This window comes from Cyprinodon tularosa, unplaced genomic scaffold, assembly GCF_016077235.1.
Source record: "Cyprinodon tularosa strain WSP-4 unplaced genomic scaffold, ASM1607723v1 ctg156, whole genome shotgun sequence".
Taxonomy (NCBI): Eukaryota; Metazoa; Chordata; class Actinopteri; order Cyprinodontiformes; family Cyprinodontidae; genus Cyprinodon; species Cyprinodon tularosa.
This window is the reverse complement of record NW_024038395.1, coordinates 199,756-214,226: the sequence shown is the minus strand read 5'-3', so window position 1 is coordinate 214,226 and position 14,471 is coordinate 199,756. Positions and strand designations below refer to the sequence as shown.

General features: G+C 37.3%; 1 protein-coding gene across 15 annotated transcripts in view; it reads left to right on the top strand.

Annotated features, from left to right (window-relative positions):
* cacna1g (calcium channel, voltage-dependent, T type, alpha 1G subunit) overlaps window positions 1-14,471 on the top strand; it is a 384,250-nt gene that overhangs the window by 321,742 nt on the left and 48,037 nt on the right. For 10 of the 15 annotated variants that reach the window (XM_038280073.1, XM_038280083.1, XM_038280076.1 and 7 more), the window contains 5 exons: window positions 2,410-2,536; window positions 3,166-3,291; window positions 9,175-9,264; window positions 9,501-9,693; window positions 12,854-12,904. In XM_038280073.1, coding sequence (XP_038136001.1) covers window positions 2,410-2,536; window positions 3,166-3,291; window positions 9,175-9,264; window positions 9,501-9,693; window positions 12,854-12,904 — 587 coding nt within the window. Of the gene's footprint in view, window positions 1-2,409; window positions 2,537-3,165; window positions 3,292-9,174; window positions 9,265-9,500; window positions 9,715-12,853; window positions 12,905-14,471 lie in introns of all 15 variants that reach the window. The other 5 variants (XM_038280085.1, XM_038280078.1, XM_038280077.1 and 2 more) reach the window with 2 other exon arrangements.

Sequence of the window (14,471 nt, the reverse complement as noted above, 5' to 3'; positions counted from 1 at the left end):
GGCCCGGTCGCCTCTTGGGGTTTTTCCGCTACTGTTTGTGGCGGCTGGAAGGAGATGTTAGCAGTTTTCACATATGCTATCCAAACTGCAGGCACCAGAATGATAAAAGCAAACATATTTTGCCAGCAAGTTTCAACATTTTAAGTTAATTCAGGCATTAATAAACAGTTTCAGAGGAGTGATCATGGTGATCTGCGTCAGCAGTGCTGTTTGTTTCTCTCTCCCTGCCAGCTCCCAGATCAACTTCTCTGATTGGTTGATGTGGTGCGGAAATTTATGATGTGGTGAGGAAATTTATAAGGAAATTTTCTAGATGTACAAACTTTTAGCTGCAATCCAATAAAATAAAGGGAACTTTGTAGAGTTAGCACACATGTTGTATAAATCCTTTCTCAATACCAAAAGCTATTTATATTGAAATGTAGAGAAAGTGAGTTTAGAAACTGGGAAATTATAATTAAAAGCTAAACTTCCTTCTTCTTTCTTATTCTCATTGAGTCTATGTTACACTCTTATCAATTTTTGCATCATTTGAACACTCCTTTTTCCCTACATGCTCCTTTTTTCTCAATGTGAATGATTTCCCAGTGGTGCAGAGAGAGAAGAATGAATGGTGTGGGCGTGCAGATGTCGAGCATTGCAGCACACTGCTGACTGTGTCCTCTGTGCTGCAAAGAAAACAGGGACAAGCTGTGAATTTATGCAGATATTTACAGTAGATTAGACAAAGTAAAAAGTCTTTTCTCGGAGTGATTGTATGCATCTTTATCTCATCTTTCTCTTTTCAATGGCGACTGTTCCACAGTTTCTATAATGCCTGTACTTTTTTTGACAGAAGATACAGAATGGTGGGCCATGCTTGCATCATTTCCCCCCCTAATTGTTTTCAGACTGAAGCTGGAAAATTGTATATGATGTAAGAAGGTAGAAAGGATGGCCTGTGGTATTCCATATACAATCTTCATCTTTTTATAGTACCGGTAATTCCAAATATAAATCCATGCCAGTCCAGTACTGTGCCAAGACAAATTATTATGCACTTGGATGGTGGAAGAAATTTTTTTTATTATTATTATTAATAAGAGCCTTAAAGGTGTGGTGCATATTTGGGGGGTTTACCTTATAGCTAATGTCCAATCTGATTGAGCTACAGCTATTTCCCACAGAAGAATAGAGAATTATGAACAAAATATAAGCAACTGGTTTAACTGGATTTTGTTTTTATGAAAGGATGCAGAACACTTTAAAGTTTTACAAATAAAACCAACAATTTTATTAATTTTTTTGCCAAATACAAATTTACAGTATACATTTTTACTTTATAGTGTTCTGTCATATAAAATCCTAATAAACTGGATAATTTTTTTAAGGAAGAGGATTAGGGCAACTGAAAACATAAAAACAGATAACTGATTTTCAGATTCCTGACTTTGATCTCAGAATTCTGAATTTAATGACAGAATTCCGATTTTTTTTCCTCAGATTTTGACTTTTTTCTTAGAATTCTGACTTTAATCTCAGAATTCTGACTGAATTCTGACAGCTAACAAACATGTTACCATCAAATCATAACCATGTCTGTTTTAGAGACTTAACTAGCTCTCTTTTTTAATCACCTTCTTCTCTTTCATTTATGAAATAGCATCACCGTCAGCACATAAAAAGTCGTCTAGTTCTGTCATTTTCCACCAGTGTGTTACCGGCCCTCCCAAACAACTCACATCTTTGTCAATGAAGCTGTGTACTCCCACATCTCTTCCTTTATGGTGCCCATCTACATTAAGATCCAAAATTCTGAGATTAAAGTCAGAATTCTGATTTTTTTTTTCCCATATTAAACAGAAATGATATTTAAATAATCAGTTAACTCTTTTTATTTTTTCTGTGGCCTGTTCCGTAATTTTTTTTAGCTGAAAATGCAAAAAAAATGTAAAAAGGTGTGAGTTCAAAGGATGGGAATACCTTTTTAAGGCAATGTATGCACTGTAGCATGTATGCCCCTGGATTCAAGCTTGGCTGGGAGGCCCAGCTGGAGCTCAGCTGCACTTGCTGGCACTAATTGCACATTCATCATGTATATTGGCTTAATTAGAGCCAATTAGAGTCTCTGTTACCTCAAATACAAATATGAAAGAAGACAAGTAAAGAAGAAATGCATAAAGAAATGTCTTTATAAACTGCTAAGTTAAATAAATCATAATAAAAAAATGATTAAATATGTAAACAGGTGTGTCTCTGTCCCTCTTGATACTGTCTTGAGACTGTCTAGAGGTTGAGAGAGAAACTGCTCCAGGAATGCCCTTTCGCGCTGGGTCTTACTGTATCTGTATAGCGATGATGTAACTGCCTGCTACATTAACACTGGCCTCCGTACGGATCAATAACGCCTTGTCATATGCCATGTTCCAGTGTGATCAGCAGAGCCCCAGGACTGAAGCTGGTGGTGGAGACCCTGATGTCATCGCTTAAGCCAATCGGCAACATTGTGGTGATCTGCTGTGCCTTCTTCATTATCTTTGGAATCCTTGGAGTACAGGTGAGAGGAAATGATGCTACATCTGCTTGAGATAGTTATTACTCACAGTTTGGCTCATTACATCATAAAAGGACATTAAAGCTTCCTTATGTTCCGTAAGTTCATCTAATTTTAGCTTTTAAATTTGATCTCTTCAGTATATTTTATTCATAAACATTAGTATTTACTCATTTGTTTTAAGCTTGAAGCTATATTACTGATCGTGCAAGAACCCACTTTAACCTTGGAGCAGCTTGAGCTCCTATTTGTTCTCTATCACTGTGTTAATGTCCATAAACCATCTGTGCAAGTTAAGCCTCTGAGCAATTTTGGCTGAGGGTACTCACCTAATTTTCAATCCCTTTCTATTCCTAGATGAATATTTTTTAAGTACATTAGGGAAAATATTTTCTAAAAAAAGTGGTTGATGAACTCTATAGGCTTCCCCATGTATTGCCTGCTTCATAACCAAAAACCCACCACCTTTTCTGGGGCATGCCCTAATCAGAGATCCTATTAAATTTCAACTTCCAGTACTGATTTTCGTAGAAGTAATCCTTTACTCAAATGGCTTTCTTCAACTGGATACAACAACCAAACTAAACAAGTGTAACGTTGCTTTATTTTATTTTTTGTTTGTGTTTCCAAAGCTTTTCAAGGGAAAGTTCTTTATTTGCCAAGGGGAGGATGTGAGGAACATTAAAAACAAGACTGCCTGTTTACAAGCCGGGTACGAGTGGTTCCACATCAAGTACAACTTCGACAACCTGGGGCAGGTAGGTCACCAAACCTGCTGAAAACCTAAACATAGGCAGACATATGAGTAGTTTACACAATCAGATCATTAAAGCAAAGTCATTAAGTTTAAAACAGTTTATTGGGTAGAATATTTGACTTTCTGCCACTCTGCTTTTTATGGAGCAACACTAGCAGCTTAGCAAATCAATACTAGCTGCTTTTAATTAGTTGGGCTATAACCAGCTTGTAATCAACAGCTTAACGTGATGCTGCTATGGCCACCGCAGACTTAAAACCTTAATGAAGGTAGTTTCACTTTCAGCACTTTCACTTTTTTTTTTTTTTTTTTTACAAGCAACTTTTTTTTTTGTCAAACCTCAATTAAAGGATGCACCAAAGGCTATGTCCACATGGACAAGAAAAGTAACAACATGAAAAACAGTAGGTATTAGGCACTTAGCTATTTACATTTATATGTACTGTAATTTAGCAACATTTCTAGCAAAAGGTATACAATATATTTTTATGATTTCATTTAAGATTAAATTTTTTAGTAGCTTTTCTGAAGATTTCAGCAGATCCTCAGAATTACATTAGAATATCGCATGATCTACTGTTGTTCGTTTTCTATGAATGTTAAGCATCGCAGAATAGCTGCATTTATTTACTACCCTCCCCATTTCTCCCAGAATGGAGAGGAGAGAGGAGAATATGTTTTATTTAATTCAACAAAATGTTTTATACTTTCCTCAGAAATCATGTCTGTACAAACATTCTTAAGAACATTAACCATCAAACAATACTCGGTATTTAGACATGGGGGTATTACTTAATGCAGAGTCCTCCACTAACAAAATATTTCCAGTTACTTTATATAAAGTATACTCAAGATACTTTAAAATCTCCAAAGGAAATGAAATGTTGTGGCCCTTATAAGACATTTTTAATTAGTTATTTCAGATGCTGATCTGCTGTAGTGTCCTCAGACTGAAGACAATCTGTTTTACGATTATCTGATAAAGATGCCTTTCCACAATGTGCTTCATTTAATCTTGAATTATTCCATATAATACCTTCTCCAGAGGTTTTAGTGCACTTCCCAGAACAGAACCAATTCAATTTCAACTTAGTTTATTTATACAGCGCCAATTCAAAACACGTCACCTCAAGGCACTTTGCAATTCGATCAGATTGGTTAAAAGTTTTCTATCTAAGGAAAACCAACCCTCCATTGATTCATCCAGACTTCTTTATTAGCTTGTTGAACTTCTTTTTTGCTCTGATGCTGCCACCATAACACATGATGGCAGAAGGCACTATTCTTTCTCTGACATTCTAAGAGAAGATATACAGCATCTTGCTGCAGACACTGACAGATGAGAGTTAAGACCTGCTTAGTAATGGCGTACCATGCCCCAAGTAAAGGAGCATAACTTTTCATTTAATAAGGATAAAGCAAAGAATAACGCAAAACACAAGACAGACTCATGACGAAGTAAAAATGAGGCCAAGCAGCAGAGTGGCAGCAGGAGAAGCAGAAATACATCCATAAGGGAGGTGTGAAGATCTGAGCCAGCAAGAGAGAGAAGAGGTGAGAGATTAGCCAGAGAGCAGCAGATAATGAGTCCTGGGAAGACGGTGCTTTATATCTGCAGTTCCTAATCACCATCACCTGGACAGAGTAGGAGAAAACAGGATAAGCTCGCCAATGGGACCCAACTGTGGTAACACAGTTTGTTGTCTGGGTGATTAGTAGTGTTGCACTGATGCCAATTTTGGCCCCGATTCCCGATACCCGGCTGTTCAGTATTGGCCGATACCATACTGATACCATCTTTTGAAATTGATGTGTGTGTGTATACAGGTGCTGGTCATAAAATTAGAATATCATGAAAAAGTAGATTGATTTCAGTAATTCCATTTAAAAAGTGAAACTTGTATATTATATTCATACATTACACACAAACTCATATATTTCAGATGTTTATTTTGTTTAATTTTGATGATTACAAATGACAACAAATGAAAATCTCAAATTCATCATATTAGAATATTGTGAAAAGGTTCAAAATTGATGGCCCCTGGTGCCACACTCTAATCAGCTAATTAACTCAAACTACATGCAAAAGCCTTTAAATGGTCTTTCAGTCTAGTTCTATAGGCTACACAATCATGGGGAAGACTGCTGACTTGACAGTTGTCCAAAAGACGACCATCGACACCTTGCACAAGGAGGGCAAGACACAAAAGGTCATCGCTAAAGAGGCTGGCTGTTCACAGAGCTCAGTGTCCAAGCACATTAATAGAGAGGCGAAGGGAAGGAAAAGATGTGGTCGAAAAAAGTGTACAAGCAAGAGAGATAACCGCACCCTGGAGAGGATTGTGAAACAAAACCCATTCAAAAATGTGGGGGAGATTCACAAAGAGTGGACTGCAGCTGGAGTGAGTGCTTCAAGAACCACCACACACAGACGTATGAAAGACATGGGTTTCTGCTGTCGCATTCCTTGTGTCAAGCCACTCTTGAACCACAGACAGCGTCAGAAGCGTCTTGCCTGGGCTAAAGAGAAACAGGACTGGACTGCTGGTGAGTGGTCCAAAGTCATGTTCTCTGATGAAAGTAAATTTTGCATTTCCTTTGGAAATCAAGGTCCCAGAGTCTGGAGGAAAAGAAGAGAGGCACTTCATCCACGTTGCTTGAAGTCCAGTGTAAAGTTTCCACAGTCAGTGATGGTTTGGGGTGCCATGTCATCTGCTGGTGTTGGTCCATTGTGTTTTCTGAGGTCCAGGGTCAACACAGCCACATACCAGGAAGTTTTAGAGCACTTCATGCTTCCTGCAGCTGACCAACTTTTTGGAGATGCAGATTTCATTTTCCAACAGGACTTGGCACCTGCACACAGTGCCAAAGCTACCAGTACCTGGTTGAAGGACCATGGTATCCCTGTTCTTAATTGGCCAGCAAACTCTCCTGACCTTACCCCCATAGAAAATCTATGGGGTATTGTGAAGAAGAAGATGCAATACACCAGACCCAACAATTCAGAAGAGCTAAAAGCCACTATAAGAGCAACCTGGGCTATCATAACACCTGAGCAGTGCCACAGACTGATCGACTCCATGCCACGCCGCATTGCTGCAGTAATACAGGCCAAAGGAGGCCCAACTAAATACTGAGTGCTGTACATGCTCATACTTTTCATGTTCATACTTTTCAGTTGGCCAACATTTCTATAAATCCTTTGTTTTTATTGGTCTTCAGTAATATTCTAATTTTCTGATATGATGAATTTGAGATTTTCATTTGTTGTCATTTGTAATCATCAAAATTAAACAAAATAAACATCTGAAATATATGAGTTTGTATGTAATGTATGAATATAATATACAAGTTTCACTTTTTAAATGGAATTACTGAAATCAATCTACTTTTTCATGATATTCTAATTTTATGACCAGCACCTGTATATGAAGAACTGTACACTACTTGGATGTAAAATAATTGCCACCATGGCTTTGTCAAGCTGCTGCCTTCATTTGTGAAGCAGGATAAAGACTAATACAAAGTATTTGTACTTCATTACTGTACTTAAGTACACTTTTTAGGTATCTAAACTTTATTCCATTACTTATTTTTCCTCCTACTTCTGACTTCTGCTCATTACATTTTCACACCAGTATCTGTACTTTCTATTCCTTACATTTGTAAAACAAACGTTACTTGTTACTCTTGGATTCAGATTAATGCAGAGGTCACAGATTAGAGTATGGCGGTCGAGATCCGGACCCATCTGCTGGCTAATCCGGAAACAACCTGATTTAAAACATTTATAAATTACCACATGTTGTTAGTCGACATTGTCTAACTTCACTTGCGCTGCTTCTCCTGTTACCCCGAAATCCTACATCCTTCGTCTCAGCTCCGCAGCGCTCCAGACCTCCTGCGCAAAGCAAAGCCTACAGCCTCCGCTGTCCCTCCTGTATTGCTGTGCTCCGACATGCGTGATATTATCATTAAATTCGTAGGAGCAAAACAGGCTGAAATGAACGCTTAATTTAATATGACAGATTTTAAAAAATCCCCATCAGCATCAGCATATGTGCGGTTTCTGATGGAGATGTTGGAGTACCAATAGTTTGCATCCAATCTTTTAAATAAATGGTGTTATTTTTTTTCAAATATATAAGAATTGTGCTTAATTTGTAGTTATTACCAATCTGTTGTTAGTATACTTCAATTGGACCAACCAGATCTTCTCACAATTCTTTTTCCTGTTTGGTGTTGGAATAGCGGATCTTGACCTGGCCGGACCGGAGCGCAGCTGCACATTTAGAGTATGTTTGGCTCAACCTGCTGTTGTGAAGCAGGATTCTCCACCCTGAACAGAATCAAAAATAAATATGGATCGACGCTCAAAATGAGCATCTTGATATGTGCTTTAGAATGGCTTTGTTGCTATTCAGACCAAGGTTTAAAGCCTTGCAGGGCAGCTTAAAGCCCACTGCTCTGTTCAAAGTGTTTGAGAAAATATGTGAATCAGGAAATTGTCTAAATACAGAACTGAATGATTGTTGTTCTCTACTTAAAAAAAACCATTTAGATTTTAATATGGACATTTTTTTTTATATTTTTTTAAAATATTTTTTTATTCACAAATTCATTGTATAACATGGATGCATAAACACCTCATTTTTATTTCAGGGTTAAATTCTGTTTAAATTAATAGATCATTAAAAATGTCTGTGGACTGTTACTGCTTGATGATTTTCTTTATTCGGACACCGCTGATTTTTAATTGGTTACCAATGGTTTCATGTTTATAAATAATTATATCACGTCATGTTCGCCTTCCAATCCAGATCATTGGCACCTTCCACATCTAATGAAAACTAGTGTAATTGGATGAGTCATATAATGCAAACACTCATTGGTTAGCTATTTGTCAAATTTGTGCTGACGCCAAAGGAAATCATCAGAAGCAAGCAGGTGTTCTTCACACTGTAAATGTGAATTGTCTATGCCATGCTAAATGTCAGATTCAGAAAAAGATGTTGAAATGTCTGAAAGGTCGGACACAGGCGAGAGCGAATCAGGGGATGGAGACGGAGACCAAGAAGACCTCCCTCATCCTTGGCCTTTTTCGATAAAAAATTGAGCTTTTAATCATATAGTGGCATCAGGCTGTTTTTTTAAAGGTTACTTTATACTTTTATACTAAGTAGTTTTTAGAGCACATACTTTTTCACTTTTACTTGAGTAAAGAGGTCAAGTTGATACTTCAACTTTTACCAGAGTGTTTTTAAACTGCAGGCTACTTAAGTAACAAATGTATGTACTTTTAACACCACTGTGGATCGGGGCCCCGTCCAATACTGGTATCGATATCGGTGCAACACTAGTAAATAGGGAAGAATTTATACTTCTTCCTCAGCTCCACTTCTTCTACCATGATGGTAATAGTGTTTCATCCCCTTAATATTCAGGATGAGATGATTGTTTCCCCTCCCAGCGGTCCTCTAGTTCCCTGTACTCAGCTACTTTTTCATTTCTCACATACACAATGACTACAGTGTCGTCCAAGAATTCCTGTAGAAAACAGAACTCTGTCTTCTAGTTCGAGTAGTCTAACCTATACAGTTTAGGTCTACAATTTGTGAGTTCTCCAACTGAACATTGGACCTTTATTAAGCAGCAGTGTAAAACTTGTTTCATTCCAAAGAACAATGAAAAATCCAAGTTCTTCTGTATGGATTATAGCAGCTAAATGGGAAAAGGAGACTAGACAAAATCCTGCAGCATCATAAATAATTGACCAAAAAAAGCCTTAAAAGTCAAGATGATTACCTCAAATTAAAGATGCAGTCATGATGTGCTAATAGGACACAACAGATGTAATTCTGTACTTTCTTTTCTCCGTCAGGCTTTGATGTCTCTTTTTGTACTTGCTTCAAAAGACGGATGGGTGGATATCATGTATGATGGCCTTGATGCTGTAGAGGAGGACAAACAAGTAAGTATGTGCAGAAATGGACAGAACCATTTCTCCTGCATTTGTTTTTACCAGTTCCTAAATTTATGTACCTCCATTGACTCTAGGTATACATCTTTATCGTAGCCAGGGACCACTGAATTTGTTATCATGTAATTTTAACCAATGTGTAACTAGAACCCATAATTTTCTGATTAAGAAATCTCAAGGATGAGACTTTTGGGAAGGTAACACCTTTCTTATTTTGTGTTTTCCAGCCAGAGCTGAACCACAACCCATGGATGCTGCTCTACTTCATCTCTTTCCTCCTGATTGTGGCCTTTTTCGTGCTCAACATGTTCGTGGGTGTGGTGGTGGAAAACTTTCACAAATGTCGGCGTCACCAGGAGGCAGAGGAGAACAAACGCAGGGAGGAGAAGAGACTGAAACGAATAGAGAAAAAGAGACGGAGTAAGGAGAAGGAGCTGGCTGGTCGGTAGTCTTTCCACATCTTTCTGAGTCCTGCTTGAATTTGAGCTTGAGCCTTTTTCCTTTTCTTTGCTTTTTAATTTGGTTTGGCCGAATCTAGAAGAACGCAGTTAGTGCGCTAGCTCGAATTATAGTTGCTACTGTGCGGTAGAACCCTTCCCTTAATATTGACAATCCTTCTCCCTTTTTCCTTTAGCACCCCAAGACAGTTTTTGCAATGCAGTCTGGTGGTCATTGGCTCTTTCTCTGAAGACTTAACAGATTTCGGTCGCTGTTCTTTAATACTAGCATTCATTTTGCACTGTTGGTTTTCGAGAAGAGCTACTAAAGGGGGAAGGTTTCCAGAGTTAGAACAACTGACCACTGGAGTTTTTCTGCCATTCCTTTCCCACTGCCCTTACCTTGCCTGGTCTACCGTAGACACTGTGCTTGGGATGGCCCTTTGAAGCATGCCCAGTGGGTGCTGAAATACAGGGCTTGCATGGTAGTGGATACATAGAGCTAGAGGGAGGGGGACTTGTTGAATAATAAATAAGATGACCCCCCCCCTCCCTTCCTCTCTCCTGCATGTGGTTTAGTACAGCCGCAGGGGGCAGGGATAGACCACAATCTGGATGCTATACTTGAGCTAGAATATGAGATCACTGCAGAGTAGATTTGTAGGGCTGAGAGTTAATTGTCCCTCCCCTGCGGCTGTATAGGAGATCATTAAAAACTGCTTGTTTTAATTTTTACTCTCTCCACTGCTTCTTACACCTAAAAGCAAATGGTTCTGGCTCCTACTAGTCTTAGCCTTGTTTTGGATAAAGTGCCTACTTTAATGGTATTTTATTAGACATGCACCAATCAAAGTCTGATCTAAAGTTCTTGGAGTGAAACTTTGTCCTTGAGGTGGATTTTGGCTTCAACTATTTTTTACTTTATTTTGATGTTTTATTTTTTTGTAAGCCTAGGGGTTCATACACTGGCAAATTTAGATAAAGAAACACTTCAATTTTGCCAAAATAATATTATAAGTAAAAGCTGTTTAAGCATATTGAAGGGACTTAGTCAGAGTCAGCTTAAATCTGAAAAAGAGAAAATAGTGGAGGAGACTGAAGCTCAAAGGCAATGTGCAAACATGCCTTTAAGATTTTTTTAAAAGGGATCATGTGCTGTAATTCCAAAGAATTATCTTTCCATTGATTTTGTGGTTATAGTTATATTTTGAAATTATTAATTTATAAAATGTATAAAAAAGGATTTTTTTCAGAAATGCAACCTTTAGCTTTGTGAATTATCTTTTTAGAGGAGAATCTCAGATATCCTTTCAGATAATAATTTCAAGTTGAATAAAAATGATTTCAAGTCAATCTTCCAAGATAATGATCAAACAAATTTAGGAACAGCAAATATGTTTTTCTTGCTTCCTGCGATGACCAGTTATTCATATTAGAGTAATCAGGTATTAGAGTAAGCAGGTCGCTATCTATTTTTTTTAACAGAAAACTAAACAATAATGTGGCTGACTATTGAAAATGTCTTTACCCTGTCATAGTTGGATTTAGAACAGTTGGCAGGGTTAGTATTATTATTAAATAGCTCACTATGTTTCTACCCTTTAGACAACCACCATTTTTTCAAAATAATTAAAATGTGGTTTAAAGTTGATAAAAAAAAAAAAAGCAACTTCAACAGTACACTGCATTTGATCTTCTTGTTAGTTTTACTCTTTCTAACTGTCTTCCAATGGGAAAGAACCACATATATGTCATATGAACAACCTTTTTGTTTTAAACATGGTATTTACCTCTTTGGACTTACTTTATTTAAAACAGCTCTCAACTCCCACCTTGCAGATTATTGCCAGCATGAAGTCCTAGTGCTACTCACTATATTTCCACTCCATCCATTTGATTTTCAGATATTTTCACTAGATCTATTCTACAATGGTTTGGTGCACTAAGTGCAGAGAAGCTTTATTTGTTGCTTATTTTTGGTAAATTTAGTTTTTACCTATTTTTAATGACCAACTATTACCTAATAGTAGATATTTTGATTTATTTAGATTTTGTAATCTAATGAAGTTTCATTAAATCAGGCAGTCTTTAGTGATTTATTTGAAAAATCTAGACAATGTGATCGTTCAGTTTTCTATTGGTGCAATAGGATTTTAATTTATGTGCTATTTGGAAAAACAGAATAGACTTAAATTTGCTGATGTGGCTGTTTTAAATGATCTGATTGATTACAATAGCTACATATTTGCTCTGGATTTTGACACTGAGTGGAGTAGAACGGAACACAGTGTAAATGAGAGACAAGAAGATGTCTTCACTGATTGGAAATATGCGAAATTTTATAATTTGCAATTTAGCAGTCACACAAAATGAGACATTAGGTCCAATCTTAAAATAACAGACTCCAAGTAACAGACATTTTTTTGGTGCATCTCTGTATTTTACCCCAGATTCTAAAGGCACTCTCGTCTTTTTAACTGGTACAAGGAGCAGTGGACAAAATAGTTAACTAAACAGTAGTTTATAGAGTTTTTTTCTGTATGATAAGTTAAGTTCTTGAGAAATACAGATGAAAAATCAATGTTCCTTTTAAAGAAGGTTAATTAAGACACCTGCCCATTTACACACAGCATACATATTCAAAGTGTGTATTGGAAGGACGGGCATATCTTTTCCTGTCTGACTTCTACATTTTGTTGTTTTCCTTTTAATTTTCTTTTCCCCCATTTAGTATAAATTATACTTCCCTTTTCCTGGTATTGTACACGCTTCATAAAAGAGAGCATCCTGGTATCAAATCAATGCAAAAAGGCAATGTTACCTCAAGAAATTGATTTACAGGGCGACTTAATAGGATCTTGGGTATAGGTAGCTGTAAAAGTCCTGACTTTAAAAGTGGAATTGAAGGCCCTAACCCTCGCCAACCATATGCGCGTTGATCAGAAGAACTAGACTCAGAATCACTGGAAAGATCTAACACAGGCACACAAACCAGCTTAATCTCTCATTGATTTCTTCTAAACTTATTTCCTCCCTCTCTCCCACTATCTCTCTCTTTAACTCTCTTATTTCAAACTCTCAGCCATCCTTCCTTCCTTCCTTCCTTTCTTCAGCTTCTGACTAACACGGTCTCATTCCTCTAGATTTATTGGTTCCTGGTGTGAGTTGGGCCCTTTCTGACGGCACACTGAAAGGTACAGAGTTTCCAGCATGTTATATGTGTCCCTTGAAACACCTTCCCCCCGCTGCCACCGACCACGACCACCCACCATGGTGGCTAGGGTTCTAATTTCAGTGATCACGGGAGGTAGGGCCCCATCTTGCGTCGTCGCCCCCCTGCCTCTCTTCCATCAGCCTTCAATCCGCTGGACATACTGTTACCTGTTTTTTCTGTCGTGGCTTTGTCTTTCACAGCTGCTCCACTCTGCCTGCGATCCATCCACTGTCAGCAGCTCCGCACTGCAGCTCCTCTACTGCAAGAAAATGAGTCCTTAGCTAATTTTATTAAGTCTGAGATGGACTTGATTGAGACAGTGAGAGTTTTGTAATGGGAAACAAATAGAAAAGCTCTTCTATATAGAATTTAACAACCCCCTTATTTCTTATACATCAACCATTGCTTCCAAAATGCAACATATAGCCACACATTTCACAAAATGTCATCCCTCTGTTATATAGCAAAATCTGTATTACTAGAGACTGGTACAGTATGATAACCGACTAATTTAGTGATATACCAGTCTTTCAAGATAACATACAGCTTTTTAAAGCTCCTTCGCTTTATCTGTCATTGTGTTTCATATGCATGGCAGCCATGTTGGATATTGAAGTTAGGATTGATAACACACTTTGATTATTACCATTAAGAAATCAGATAATTTAGGTAGTTGTTACTATTAGTGTTGAAGACTAGCAGTGTCTTGCAGGAATTAACAACGTATTCCGCAGGTTTGAAATGACTGAATAAGTTGTAATATCTCAAAAAAGGTCAAAACTCAGAAAGAAAATAGAATAGAATAGAATAGAATAGAAAAATCCCTGTATTGTCCCACAATGGAAAACTTCTGGTGTTTATAGCAGCAAAAAGATTATAGAGACAAATGGTCACACAAATGTTGACCTTAGAAAAATGTATAAGAATAACATAATTGTGAAGGGTTACAAATAAACAAATGAAATACTGATCTGTTAAGTGTTTTAACAATAAAAACTGTGCATCTGGAGAATAAATAACCAATATACAGCTATGGACATTTTTACAGCAATGGTTATTTAAAATTTGCAGCAACATCAGAGATGTGCAAAAGCAGCAGCATGTTATTTAACTGACTAAGGTAGAAACTGTGCAAAGATCAGCATGAATAGGAACAGTGATGGTTATAAAGTCTTACAGCTGCTGAGAGGAAGGATCTGTTATAACGCTTCCTGGTGCATTTAGAGTGCAGCAGACTGTCACTAAAGGAGCTTTCCAGTTCTGCAACAGCTTCATGCATGAGGTGTTAGACATTATCCAACAGATATGTTAATTTAGTTAGAATCAAGATTCAAGATTAACACAAAAAGGATAAGTTTACCTAACTCTATATGGATTAGATATACAGTATTTCATTTCAACAGTCCCAAAGGAATGGATTTCTGGAATTAATGTGATATAACTATAATAGAACTTCATTATATAATGAGGAAAACATATATACTTGATCGTATCCATTGCTCCTCACAGTTTCTTAATTTTATTATCTTCCTTTGGAGGGATCATGT